This window comes from Podarcis liolepis (assembly GCF_965112155.1).
Source record: "Podarcis liolepis genome assembly, chromosome: 10".
In the NCBI taxonomy this organism is placed as follows: Eukaryota; Metazoa; Chordata; class Lepidosauria; order Squamata; family Lacertidae; genus Podarcis; species Podarcis liolepis.
The window spans coordinates 33107071-33122315 of record NC_139562.1 but is presented as its reverse complement, the minus strand read 5'-3'; the positions used below and the strand labels follow the sequence as shown (position 1 = coordinate 33122315).

The 15245-nt window shown below is 42.5% G+C and overlaps 1 protein-coding gene across 7 annotated transcripts in view; it reads right to left on the bottom strand.

Annotated features, from left to right (window-relative positions):
* Positions 1-1411: 1411 nt before the first annotated feature.
* Positions 1412-15245, bottom strand: part of GRIN2B (glutamate ionotropic receptor NMDA type subunit 2B) — a 275625-nt gene continuing 261791 nt past the window's right edge. For all 7 annotated transcript variants that reach the window (XM_083462730.1, XM_083462732.1, XM_083462731.1 and 4 more), the window contains 4 exons: positions 12017-12177; positions 9599-9786; positions 8834-9072; positions 1412-6307 (listed from right to left, as the gene is read on the bottom strand). In XM_083462730.1, coding sequence (XP_083318856.1) covers positions 4409-6307; positions 8834-9072; positions 9599-9786; positions 12017-12177 — 2487 coding nt within the window. In that variant the 3' untranslated portion in view covers positions 1412-4408. The remainder of the gene's footprint in view (positions 6308-8833; positions 9073-9598; positions 9787-12016; positions 12178-15245) is intronic.

Sequence of the window (15245 nt, the reverse complement as noted above, 5' to 3'; positions counted from 1 at the left end):
ATGGAATGAAACCAACACAAGCCCCATTTGGGAGCAGGTGGGCAATACGGAGTACAATCATGAATATAGGCTGCCAGCTCTTTTGGACAAGAAGGGGTATGGCCATGCTTCATCTAAGCAAACTCATGAGGCATACATGTTTGTTCTGACAACATCCTGGAACAAAATAGTTCCTCTGTACAACTAGCCTCTGATTATCCTAACTATGACTGTATTTAGGAATGATGTAGATTTTTATTAAAGGAATTTGAAGAAGAATTCCCAGTGGCAGGAAGTGGGTTGTAAGAAACTGCCGGAATACCTGTGCCCAAATTGGGATTGTGTTGGATTTTGGCAAGTATGAAAGATACTAGTTGATTTACATGTGCAAGGGAGTATGGGGTGGGGATGGAGAGTGGCAGTATACTTTTAAAAACCTGTAGATTAGTGCTGATGCAGGGACAACCCATTTTCTTTGATATGTTTGTGTCATGCATAATACCCCACTCACCAAATTTATGGAGCACCACACATTATGGCAGGATATAACATAACATAACATGGTGTATTGCTACATTGGCAGACATACCACCTCCATTAAAGAATGCCAGAATAAGTGGTCCGGCAGCATGCCATACTAATGTCTAACAGCATGGGAAGTCTGCCATTCCCCCACCCCACCCCATCTTTTCCTCCTTTATACCATAACATTTATTACATACATATTGCCATGGCTCCAGAAGTATGAGCGTTTAGAAAGTATTTCAATATATCCTCCCAAAAGACATTAATGGCAAGATATGCCAGACTGAAAAAAAACCATACCAGTTACATTATGTATGTTCAGGTACAGAACCACTCACCCATGCAAAACAAACACCCTTAGTTCATGGTGGGGGGGGGATCAATGTTATGAAATGACAGAAATATTAGGAACACACCCCATTTTTCTAAGAGGAAGAAGAAACTGGGTTTCTGAGCTGATAAACATTCACTTTTGTTGGCCTCTCGTACAAAGTCTCATGTATTTTTTTGGCAAGTTAAGCAACCAACATCACAGCCTCCATTCTAGCATAAACAGCACCTGCTGCTAAAATTTCCTGTTATGTTCACTCGATTATTTTTAGTGAAATAACACTCGGAATTTTAAATTACAAAATTGTAATCAGTGTTCCAAGAAGTGTGTGTGTGTGTGTGTGTGTGTGTGTGTGTGTGTGTGTGTGATCCAACCAACCCTTTCCCTCTTGGTCAAATTTCAAGAGAAAGAAAAATGTATGTTTCAAATGAAAGAGAAGGGGAAAGAAAGCCAGAGGCTCATTTCATGTGTCAAGGCAATACACAAGACACCTGCAAATGGATTGTTGTTGAAAGTCCTCCAACATTTCCTGTTATCCTTAAGCAGACAATTTTCACACTCTGTGCACACAAATTAAAATTTGTAAAGCACTTTAATATTATCAAACCTAAACACTATAAATGTAAACATGTCATTCAACGTTTAAATTGAGCTAGGGTCAGAGAAAAAGGTTATAAGAAAATGTGAACCATAGTGAACCGTCATCCAAAACAAAGATCTGGAATCATTCTGAGAGTTCAGTTAGCATCTTTTTGGTTTGTTTTTCAGTTTAATTTTCTCCGAAGTACCATTCTCAACTGCATTTGGTTTCAGCTGAGGGATGGGAATACTGACATAGCTGCCAAAGGCAGGCTTAATCAGTAGGATCAAACCCAGCTGCTTAATAAACCTTAAGAAGTACTAGTAAACTGAGATTTCCCAGTCCCAAGGTTTCCAAGCCAACATTAACTTTGGAGAAGTCCCTGTAGTGTTGGGTGATGATCTAAACTGAACATTCAAAATGATGGTTTGCTTCATCACCAAGGGAAAACAGCACAATGCCCAGGACCCAGATTCCAGAGAAGGGTTATGGTATGGAGTTTAGAATCAAGCAAGGGAGATATAGTGTGCTTCCATTAGAACATGAAAGCCCTGCTAGCAAGGCTAGAGGTGATCTAATATATTTTCGAACCATGAAGAAAAAAGGTGGCAGGTGTGTAGATAGAGGTATTCAATGCATGCAGTTTTCTCTCCTTCTCCCCCATTTTTAACAGCCTGGGCCCACATCAAACAACTTCCAGACACATCGCCTGAAAGTTGCAGGGGTGGGAGGACAACCTAAAATCCCTCTTCTCTCCAAACCTGAATATTCACAAGAAGAGAAGCACTAGTTTGTACAAAATGTAATAGAAAAGAAAACCATATTTACAAATGAAATGAATGCCTTCTCAACTGCTCTTGTCAGAGGGTTCACTCCATGTTCTGCAGACTGCTAAGCAAGCATTACTTTCTTTACAGGAGAAAGAAGAGAGGAACAAAAAGGCGTTCTACTCCTCCAACCATAGAGAGGGCATCCCTCCTTCCATAACTTGCTTAGTAAATCCAGAGGAGGTGGGGGAATCCGATTTCACAAAATGTTCAGGCCCTTCCTCCTGGCCTCTGCCTACCAAAAAAACAAGGCCTTCAGTTGGCTTAAATGCAAGAAAGGTATTAAGATAAAGCCAAGTAGGGTATGGTTGGAAGGATACACGAGAAGAGAATCAGCTGCAGGAAATGTGGCTCGAAAAAGAATGGCTGCTTCCAAAGCTCAGGGCCTGTGCCTGTCCATGCGTTCAGTTCTACTGCAATGTGCCCAAGATAGCCGAAGAGCACTTTTCACAGTCCTTTCCAGTTAGGAAAGCAGAACAACAGACCCATGAAAAAGTGAGGTGCTTTGCCACATTTTTGGGAAGCAACAATGGACCTGTTGCCCTTACCTGAGGGTTCCTGCTGTAAACGAAACAATATCGCTTCTAACAAGTGTCTCATTTTAACTTGCATTTACAGTTATTCCTCCTTGGTAGCCAAACTGCTGTTATCAGTACCATATGCACTGAGGACAGGGCCAGAACAACTCTCAAGATGCTAAGTGATACCGCTTTTGCACTTTTGAACCTGCCGGTCCCCTTCACAACAATATTCCCCACATCTTTCCAACTCTGCTCTCCAGTCGTCACCACAGCATCTGTAGGATCTGATGATTCATCTCCTCATGCCCTGTGGAAGACAAGCCGTGTATTTCCACAACACTATAATTATCAAATATAAGAATATATTCAATAAATACACATATACATATGTCTGAGTTGTGCTGGCCCTATTCCCACCACCACCTTCTTCCACTTTCTACTCAGAGGAAATACACCATCAGCAGAGGAAGCCTTTCCATTATTCATCTTGCTCGTGTTGCATGATATGCTAGAGGAGGGAGCAATGGCTGAGCCTTCTCCCTGCCAGATTAAATTCATCAGAACAACAGTGGAGCTTGAGTTGCCAACCCTGCTCTTCTTTTCATTCACTGCCCTTTATGTTCCCTTGCATTGGAAAGGTTTGCTCTGCTGGGTTTGTCTACTAAATATCGTAGCAATAAGAAACTCATGTTGTTACGATAGTTCGTGTCAATTAATTTTCACATTTAAGCTTGTGCATAAACCAACCCATATTTGATATTTCACCATTTCAAAATTAACAAGTTGTTCATGAGTAGCACAAAACCTGCAACAAAACCTCCCCTGGGACCCCAACATTTGAATTTTCCCAAGACTTTTGCTGAAAGTTTCACTGGCATTCGCTTTTATCATTCCAATTCGTCTTTCAGAAGTGACCTCACTGGGTTACTGTTGACTGGACTACTGGCTAGATCTGCATACATATCAAACCTCCCCTCCCCCTGGTAAATATACCAAGATTTCAATACATTTTTATCTTCAGTATATATATATATATATGTATATGTATATATGCAACTCCATATTTCAGCCTTTAACCCACAGAGTCTTCACAAAAGAACTGAATGATTTTTTGCATGTAATCAACATAAAATGCATTAAGTTGATCCCACACTATTCACGTCCCATCAATTTTGCTTAAAAGTACATATGTAAGAAGACCTGTATCTTCTTCATGCCCATTCTATCTCTTCCATTCTCCGCCTCAGGCCACCTTCTCGTATCTGTACTAACCATCACAGTTTGGTGCCGAGAAAACCCCAAACTCTGCGGCTATTGCTCCCACTCGTATGCTGGCCTCTCCTCAACCATGCCTTTGCCTTTCCCAACTGTGAAAACACAAGCTAAGCTACTAAGCTCTGACATGTGATGGCCAGGAATGGAACTGTGAGTGGAGAAATGAAAAGAGATCATCGGGGATGGGGGATCTGGGGAAAGAAAGAGGTGGCACTTCGCATCAGCGCTGCCTAAGCAGAACTCCAATACTCCACAAAGAAAAAAAGAGTAGCAGAAGAGTAGCAAATGGGAACTAGGTCTGAACCCACCACCTGCCCCTCCCACACATTGCATTTCCAGCACCATCCCCTCCCATGCTTTTCCCCATCACTCAGACATCAGACTCAATACTGGAAAGTTTCTCATAAACATGCCCGTTGCTGGAGCCATTGAAAGCCCTGGGGTTTTTGTTGTTAGGCACACAGGGGTTGGACTGGTTCCCTATACAGATGTCCTTCTGGAAACGGGCTGGCACAGCCCCATGGAGGGCCGAGACCACCGGCTTGTTGGTGGTGACAATGGCTCGGAAGTCTGGCCTGGCCTTGGGCCCTCCTGCCACCACAGGCTGCCTGAAGAAATAGGATTTGCTGCCGTGGAGCAAGCACTGGTCATCCCCAAAAGTGGGGATGAAAGGGTTTTGAGTGACCCGGTCGGGGTAGAGCGACTTGCTGAGCATATAACCACCACTAATGCCAGGATTGTTGTGGTGGTGGTGGCTGGTGGCGGGCACTGAGGACTTGTTGTTGGCAAAAGTGGACTCGCTGGCTGGCATCTCAAACATGTGGGCATAGGGGCTTCCCTCCAAAAAGCGGCCCTTGTCCTTCAGGCTGACGCTGCGAGGGGCCAGGGCGGCGTCTTCCTTCTGCAGATCCACAAAGGTGTCGTAGGAGTGCTGCCGGCGTAGCTTGTTGCGATTCTTCTTCTGCACCTTGGAGGCAGAGTTGGAAGGGCTCTGAGGATACTTGGTAGTGGAGGTGCTGGTTGCCACGGGCACAGGAGCAGATGGCTGATCCAGCTCTTGGAGGGAGTTGTCCTCACTGATGTCGTAGAGGTTTCCGGCCTTCTTGCAGGCTTCACACCGGATGCATGGCTGGCGGGTGGAATTCTGCCCCACCACGGTCGGAGTGTAGTTATGCAGCTTCGATGGGCAACTGCGGCAATAGTTAGCGCCAGGGCGTTCCTCCCAATCGAGATTGGTGAGGTTTTTCTCCCATGGCGCTGGTACCCCACTCACAACACTGTGCTTGTGCTCATTGTTTGCTCCAAACTCCCCCGACCCGTGTTTGTGGTGGGTCCTGTTAGTACATGTCCCTGCTCCCCCTATAGTGTCACGCTTGAAGTCATCTCCCCGCTCTTTATAAATATCTGTCAGATCCACATGTTCCCAGTGCGGTGAGTTCTCCTTAGCCCGGAACTGGTCCAAATAGAAATCCCGTAGCCCTTCCTTGTCCCTAAAGTAGCGCTTGTGGTCAGGGGAACGGGGACGCCGGCGATAGGCCAGTTCAATCTCATCAAACTCTCTCCGTGACTTGGCCGAGGCTGGCCGCTTCTTTAGACTATCTTTATACTGCTGTTTTCGCCGCTTTGCAGCGTTGCCCTCAATGTTGCCATAAGTCACGGTATGAGTCGATATGTCCGAGACATCTGAACGGATCAAATCGTCGTGTGCCCCTCCACCGCTGTATCGGTCACTCTTGAAAGACAACTTGCCATAAAGGTCACCTAACTGGCCATGTTTGGCCGGCGGCAAACCGATATCTAATGGCTTCTTACTGAGAGATCGAGGCTGTGCGGAGAAGGGTGGATTATCACAGTCATATAGTCCATCGATGGAGCTGGCGCTCCCTATGCTATGGGGGCGATGGTGGTGATGATAATGGTCTTGGTAAACATTGCTTTCTTTCAGCTGCAGATTACCAAAGGTCCTTTCCACCTCACTAATATAATCACTGAAGAGGTTTTCCTCGCAGGGGGGGTTGTTATAAGACTTGCAGTCGGAGTGAGTGAAGCTACGGCGGTGCTCAGAGATATCGTAGACAGAGGATTCGCGACGGATAAAATCCAGGGCACTTTGTGGTGAGCCATTGACACCTGAAAGGTTTGCCATGTTCTTTGCTGTTCGGAGCAGGCGCAAAATGTTGGAATGGGTATTGTTCATGGTGGCAGTGGGGGAGTTCATGGAAGAATGGCGGTCCTCGATAGCCACTCCATGGATGCAGCTGTAAATACCCTGCAATTGGGGAAAGCAAAGGGAGGTTAGCAGAGGAGCATTCCAGCAGGGGAGCTGCAGAGCTTGGAGGACTGAGACAAAAAACCTTGTCCTCAGTGGGATATCGTTGGGAGATGAGACAATCTAGACACTCTCATAATGGTTCTTCCACTTTTAATCTTCCTCCACCTTTGCCCCTCTATCCCTTGCCCTTTCATTATTAAACTGAAATAAATCTTAAAATTTATTCAGACCTTTATTGAAGTGGGGTTTTTTTTAAGACATGGTTGCAGATGTTTCTTACAGATCAGATGCTCAGCAGTGCTGTGGTCAGGAGTACCGTCTTAAGGGTTACACCTTATGCACTAGCTGCAGGATTTGATCACTGTTTTCCAATGCTCTGGTAAGCGCTTCAGACAGTTTGTAATCATGCACATGAGATTATTCTGAATCTCCAAATACTGCAGATAGGCCATTAGACAAGCCTTTGATCCACAGCACCTGTTTACATTTAGTTTCTAGGCGTGATTTAAGGTGATACTTCTTACTTAGAATACGCTAAAAGAGTTGCAAATATTCTTTAGTTTACAGATCTTGGAAACAGGTTTGAGTAAACATATAACCAATCAGAAATTTGAGACTGTCAGGACATGACTTTTAGAGGTACAACATATTGGTTCACTTGGCACAGTTTCCTGACCCTCTGCATAGCCTCTAGCCATTGTTATTCATCTTGATTACAGACTCTGACCCACAATTGCTGTTTGAGTTCCAGCTCTTTCTCCCTAGTCCTTATAAAGAATTGTATAAATTAGGAAGTTATACAAAATAGATTTCCCCAACCAGAATTACGCTGTCTTAATACTTTGTCAGAGTTTGACTTTTCTGGTCAAAGAATTCCACATTTTAAAAGCATCCTAAAAATGGATCAGAGTTTTACAATCAAGAGCCTAGTCTGTTAAGCAAAGAAAGTAATGATGAAAAAAATCCATATTTTAACAATGAACATTTACATTGTTATTCCACCTAAACATTAGGAAGAACTTCCTGACAGTAAGAGCTGTTCGACAGTGGAATTTGCTGCCAAGGTGTGTGGTGGAGTCTCCTGCTTTGGAGGTCTTTAAGCACAGGCTTGACAACCATATGTCAGGAGTGCTCTGATGGTGTTTCCTGCTTGGCAGGAGGTTGGACTCAATGGCCCTTGTGGTCTCTTCCAACTCTATGATTCTATGATTGTCACCTCCAAATCATATTTAATCCTAGGAAGACTCAAACTGATGAATTTATTAAGTGAAAGTCAGCTTATGCAGGAGCATCTGATTCCTTAGTGCAGCATCACACAATGTAATAATATTGGCTGGGATCTGTCAATGCAGCCTTGTGCAGTTCATAATCTCTAACTGGACAGAGAAATGAACTTTCTTGTATGTTTTCCACAGCTCACAAATTGGAGTGATAACTAGTAGCAGGGCCTTCTTACTGGTGGTGCCCTGGCTATGGAATGCCACCCCCCAGGAAGTGCTGCTTGCCCCTTGATTGTTTAGTTTTTGCTAGTTTGAAGACTCATCTCTTTCTGCAAGCATTTGGAAATAATTGGATTTTTCAGGCTCTGATCTAATGATAGCTGCTGTTTTAATGTTTTTAATGTAGTAATATAATTGTGTGTGTGTGTGTGTGTGTGTGTGTGTGTGTGTGTGTGAGAGAGAGAGAGAGAGAGAGAGAGAGAGAGAGAGAGAGAGAGAGAGAGACTATTTGTGGTGTAGCTATTGTATGTGTAGCTTATTGTATTGTTGTGTAGCTTATTGTACTAAATAAATAATAATATTTGAAATAATGAAAGGGAAAGAATTTTGGAATTCAAGGAAATTCATACAGAAATTATTTGCGAGAGAGAAAGCTTCTGATCTAAGTGTCCTTTGTTTCCGTCAGTAAAATCTGCTCAGAAACATGGGGGGAGGGGAGTTACCTAAAAGTCAGAGTTCTACACAATGTTCTGCTCAAAAAAAAACAAACCCCTTCTTGTTTTGAGTCTTTCATTAAGCTTCTCCAAGACATTTACTCTGAAGCAAAGGCCACTCCCCCACCCCTGAACCAACACTTTAAAAAGTCTTGCTGTACCATTCAGAGACCAGGTCCTGCCTTCATCCAAGCACCTCTTATACTGCTGCTTCAAACAGGTGGCTTCCACCTGCTGTATAGCAAGGATGCTCTTGTTCTTTCAGATAAATTACCAAGAATTACAGAAAACTTATTCACACCTTGTTAAAGAAGAGGCTGAGGCCACTGTCCCAAGAATTTAGATTCTCCCAACCTTTCAAAGTTCCATTTTCCTTTCCCATATTTTCTCTCTTAAGGCCAAATGCCTCTTACATAGAGGCCAGAAATGACAGCCATAGGCACAAGGGGAAGTAATGAGAAAGGCTATTTTGAGGTCTAGAAGCATAGTAGATAAAATTGCTGAATAATAAAACTCCAAGCCTGAGTTGGCTTGGATGGAGGGAACGGTCATGATGGTGGCTTCCCTTCCTTGAGGCTGAAAGTACTCACCCTGCTGATGGAGAAGACAACGCCAGGTTTGCCAGAGCAAACGCCCATGAAGCAGTGGCGGAATTGCCAATAAAAGAGATGTTCACAGATGAAGGTGATGAGGCTGAGGGCCATGGCTGCTCCCAACATATAGAAGACTCCGGCCATGTTATCAATGTCCAGCTGGCTGCTCATTACCTCGTTCTTCTCATTATGGCAGATGCCAGTGAGCCAGAGAGCTTCTAGCTCCTCCATCTCACCTAGAAAAGATGGGTGAACAGTGGGTGAGTTTTAAGCGCAGCTTTTCCTCTCATGATCTACTATTTAGAAATGAAAGATCCTCCCCAGGGCTTGTTTTTCAGCTGAAACTCACTGGAGCTCAGTTCCCGCACCTCTCTGGTGGGTGTCATTGCCATTCTAAGAGAACAAGGGAGGCATTCGTGGTGAGTTCCGGCACCTCTTTTTCTAGAAAAATAGAACTGATCCTCCCTAACCCTCCATTCCTCAATTCCTCACTTATGTTGGATTAACCTAGCCTGAAAACTATACTGGGGCAGTGGGGTGATGGGTCCACATATAAACTTATTTTTAATAAATAAATAATAGCTACAAAATAGAATAGCCACTATACACCAGAAGTTCATAGTACGGGTGAGTAACAAAAAAATAATAGCATTGCTGCTGATTAGTTGTTGTTGTTGTCTTAGAATTAGTAGTAAGTAGGGAAGTAGGAAGTAGCTTCACTCAATGGAGGCGCATTCCTAGTTCCTCATCCAGATCACTTACCATCACCAAAGAGCTGTAGGATTGCCAGATCCACTTGCCGCTTCCAGCCTGAATTCTTCTGGATGGCAATGCCGTAGCCCGTTGAAGCAAAGACCTTCCCACTCCCAATTGTCACCAGCTTGCAGCCTTCATCTCTGCCAGCCATGTAGTTTAGCACAGCTGCATCATAAATAAAAGCATCCAGCTTCCTGCATGATGTCAAGAAACAAGAGAGAATGAAGTAAAGAGAAGAGTCTGTGCATACCTAAATCATTATGTGATGCTGAAGGAAGTTAAGAGCTCCCATGTGACCTCAGGTAACCAACCACAGAGGAAGCCAGGCTGAACAATTGCTTGGGCACAATAAACATTGAGGGCAGGTTGTAGCATCACCACACAAATCCGTAGCATCTTCCAATGGATCTAAACAGGGTGCTAAACTGTAGCTCTCCAGACATTGGTGGAGTGCAGCTCCCATTAGGCGCAGGCAGTATGGCGAATGGTCAGAGATGATGGGAGTCTAGCAACATTTGGAGGGCCACAATTTAGTTAACTTTGATTTAAAGATGCCTATGCAGCCCATGTAAACCATTTCATTTATGACTGAACAATGCTTTCTTCTTCAGCTTGTGAATTCAGCAGCATTCCTACCACAACTATGTCGTGAATTAAGAAAGCAAAGCAGACCATTTCCCCAACCAAGCAGCTGGAAAGATAGCATTAGCCAAAATGTAATTACTCAAATTAGCTTCAACCAGGACCCCTGCTTATGGGAAGAATCCCATAGGCATCTTTAAAGATGACAAGTGGTTAGGAGATCAAGTTATGTCTCCCTATGAGGGCAGTAACTTTAGCTTTATGGGGTCCCACTAACCTCAAAAGAAAGAAAGAAGAAAAAGAATCAGTGCCCAATCAGAAAAATAAATTACTAGTCCCAGCAATAAGGGTGTGTTTGCACCAGCTACATTTTGAAGCATTCAGAGATAGAATTGCTGCCTTATTCTGTTTGCACCATGAAGCATTTCCTGTCTTCATTGCTCAAATATTTCCACATGGATTTACATAATGTGTAGTTTGTCTTTATATGAGTAGAAAGGGTGGCATAGTGATATTCCCTCCCCCCCCCAACAAGAAAAATAGACCCCAAGCTGCCCTGTCTGGTCACCTGGAAATTATCCTTATTTGTTACAGGTTATCAGGTGAGTAGCAGCCTAGCATGACAAATAAAAACTTTAATTTGCATTCTCCAGGGAACAAACTGTGTATAGGCAGTCCTCCCTCCACCAGTAGAATAATCTGATTTCTGGGCAATGTAGAGGAGGAAGAGGAGAAAGGAATTAATAACCTCAAATGTAATGGAAAAATCATAGCTCGCCAGGTGGGTCAGAAGGTTTCTGGGACAGCAGCAGCTGCACCCAAAAAGAAATTTGTTGAGAAATAACTTAAGTCACATGGCAAACCAGTTACATAGGTGCAGAAGTTGTATGGAGCCTTTGCAAAATGGTTCAGTCATGGTTCCCTGGCACCCAAGAATTTAAAAGTTCTATTCAGGCAACCTGAATCATGCCTTGCAGCAAAGCATAAGTGGGGCCCTTACCCTCTCCCATTATAAAATGTGCACCAACTAGCTGTACCCTAGTATCCACATCTGCAGGGAGGAAGCCTTTGAGGCACAGCATGACATGTGAAGGCCTCTTCCTTGCAGACATTTGTGCTTTATGTGCAGATGCCAAAGGCATAATGGAAATATATTCGTTGTATGCAAAAATGACAGCTATTGAACACAGAAGACCCCAAAGAGGTGCTGTAATTCTCCACAACTGGTTTTTCCTCAGAAGATTGCTATTCTGTCACTGATGATCTAGACTCCTTCATAAAACACCTGTGACATCAAGAGCAAGGTTAGTCAGTGTAGTTCTGCTCCCAGTTCATACGCTGATACAGAACATGAGCTGAATCAATGGAATAGGGCTACCTGTGAGTTTACACAAGTATAGTGTGTGTGTGTTTACCATGGAAAAGATGCAGCCCTCATTTAAAAGTGGTTAGGATCCCCAACTTACTAATATTTTTATATAGCAATTAACATTAGGGATTAAGATAATATCACAGTTATTTCAATAATAAAGAATTTTAGGTGATGTCTAGCCACAACTATTGCATTGCAGCTTACGGCAATATTTCCACCAGCTAATCTGCTTTTCAGAAAGTCTGCATTGATGCAAGAAGGGGAAGAATCATTGCTATATTACTTGCACATACGGTATCTAGCCAAAAAGAACAAATAATAATAATAATGGATGAGATAAATTGTTCTTGACAACGTTGTGGTACATGGATTACATGCAATGTTTTAGCAGCAGGAATATTAGGGAGAAGGTTCTTCAAATCCCAAGACACACAGGTTTACATTAGCAACCTTAGAAGAGGCAATCTTACCCTGTCTTTAATGAGGATAGCGCATCTCCCACCGATCTTTGGTTGAACTTCACCATGTAGGCGTGCATCAGTTCGTAATTGTTGCGAATGTTCCTCTCTGTACTGCCATTAGGAACTGTCCCAAAGCGGAAAGGTGGTGAGAAAGCATTTGGGTTTTGGAACTGGAGAAAAAGAGAGAAAGAAAAGCTCTCAAGCTGTTTTCTCAGTGGTTATTTGAGAGAGAACCAGATTTTCTGGGATATCAAGTTGGTAGTTATTTCAGAGCTTTAATGGCATGTTGGCAACCAGGCCACAGTATGCCATGCATAAGGACTGTAATCCAAGAAAGCTATACATGTTCGTGAAGGAGAACCATGCACGATGCAGTAGCTTTATTTGATATTTTCACTGCAACACTTTATACTGCCAAAGAGACAAGAGGCTGAGTTAAAAAGCGGTACAGTGATTCCACTATTAAAACCAAAGCAGGGGAAACAGTGAAATCACCTGCTGCATTTGCAACGACATACAATGTATTTCAACTGTAATATTTGTTTTAAAGCTGACACAGAACAAAATATTTCCCTAAATAGAAGAATATTTTCTACTTCACTGTTGAAATTATCTTCAAATGTGATTGCCAATCCTGAGATGGCGGGTGGAATGACTAGCCATTATTTAAAAATCTACACACAAAAGAACATTCTAACTTATAATAGTGGTATGTAGATGAAGAGATGCAGCTATGCAAGTATAATTAGGCTTAGACATCCTGGATAGCTCAGTTGTTTAGAGAGTATGATAATGTCAAGGTTGCAGGTTTGGTCCCCATATGGAACAGCTGTATATTCCTGCATTGCAGAGAGTTGGACTGAAATGATCCTCAGGGTCCTTTCCAACTCTACAATTCTATGATTCTATGTAGAATGCTCATGATTCCCATTGGTTGAGTCCACTGGCGTTACCAGTGCCAGGGAGCAAGTTTAGACACGCATAACAATATCCATTAGTCCACCTTTTTACTTTCTCCTATATAAATTGATTGCTGCCATTTTTTTTCTAGGGAGGAAAGTAAACTGCTGCATTTGAGGATATTGGTACAGTGAGCGGGGGAAACTCTTCCCCAAAACTGAATGGCCTGGCTCATACTTGTTGGGGTCTCATTGTGTGTGCAGTGGGGAGTGCAATGCATGTTTGTAAACAGAGGTACACTATATTACATACAACCTCATGAGTCTTTAGCATATACAAACTCCCTTCCACTCATGATCATGGCCGACATTTTACTTGCAATTCTCTTCTGGGACCCAAAGGTAATAATAAATAAAGAATATAGAAAAATACAGCTGATACAGAAGGAGCACCATAATTACACTGGAACTAAAACTGGCAACATCATCTGAAAGCCTACTTGGTCCTAATGATTCTCTGAATAGCTGGCATGGTCTGAAACAGGTGTAGGAAACTTTTGCGCCCCCCCCCCAATGTTGCTGAACTTCAAGTCCCAACAAGCAGAGCTGGTGACCAGGAATGATCGGACTTGAACTTCAGCAACATCTGGAACTCCAAAAGTTCCCTACATCTGGTCTACAATCTAAATCAGTGAGATCCACATGTATCATCCATTTTAATTTATGTAAATTTAAAATTGCCTGGCATTGAAGTGGAATTGAAAAAATACAGTGACTCGTCTTCCTACTAAACATTGTAGTATTTTATGGAAATAATTTCTCAAAGAAAGAGTATGCTCTATTGCAAGAGTTTCAAGTTATAAGTTCATGAATCAAAAATGTTAATGCAAGATAATGATTTCTTAAGAATGTTTTGCACATTTTCCTAAAGGCGAAGACAGAAGTTTACAAATACTTCTGGGAAGTATTTTCCATATCCACGAGCCCCCTGCAGAATAAGTATGTCTGCGTTAATTCCCTCTGCTGCCTTCACTTTCTTCACATAATGGATTTTGAGTAAAGGGGATTCTAATCCCCGTCTTAATTTGATATGTTGAATAGTTTCCATACATCACCCTGTCAAAAGCACTGCTGTGAGTATTCACGTTGTTTAATAATATGTTCTGTGGCTGATTCAGAACAACACTTCTTCAAGCTTCTGTACCCTCCTCTTCATTGAGGACATCATTATCTAGACCCAGTCAGAAGACCCTTGAGAAATTCCACTTCAATAAGTTTTGACCCCACCATCGAGATGAGACAAGAGCATTCCATGCACCAGGTTCACTATGGGCAAATACTGTGTCCGGTAATGGTCATATACATAATCACCACTGTATACTGAAAAAATGCTGAACACCTCTCATATATCTACATTGTCCTGGTTCCTACCCAGAACATACCACAATGTGAAATTTAATCTGTTTTAGTGTTTCAAATTATTGTATGTTCTAATGTATTGCAATTTTTTCCTGATCTTATGGAAGAACTGCAAGAAAGAAAGAGATCTTCAGGGTCCTTGCTTACTGTGGACATTCTCAAGCAGATGATTACAGAGCAAACAAAAGTCATTTAATGAAAAATAGAAGTATTAGAGGAAAAATAGATACAAAATTGACAAGATTAGAAGGAACTGACAATGAAATGAAGAATGAAACTAAACCAGAGATGATTGAAATGGAAAATGGGAACAGAAATTGCCTAGAGGATCTAGTTGCTTTGGTCCTGTCTCATTTCTCAGATATCCCAACAATACTTGTATGGAATTTAATCATTTTCATTGGGACGGCAAAGTTTTAATCCTTCCCCATCCATGAGTCTGACAAAAATGGCCCTCCACCACAATTAACATTATAAAAAGGTTCCCATTGGCACTAATGGAGCTTGCTTCCAATGCTGATTGCAGTTTAATGGTGGTGTTCTGTGATTGGGGAGGAAATAGTTAATTGTCCTCTCTTTGTGCATCGTGGTTCCAATAAAACACACACCCTCCTTCCATGCTGGGTGGCAATTTTTCAAAAATTTGTAATCCATGCAATTATTGTCTGTTTTGGCTATGAGACAATAATTTCTACCTTCCAGGCCTACAACAGGTGTTAATTAACATAGCAAAGCTAGGGTGATTGTGTTATCCCCAATTACTTGTGTTATGAACGGTCACTTATCTTATCTTAAGCTTCACACAGAATTTTCACAGACCGCACTTTTTGCAGCTCATGGGAATATGGCTCCATCTATAACCTCCACCCACATGTGCATGTGTGGCCACACAACTGAATATAACACTTCATGCGTCTGTC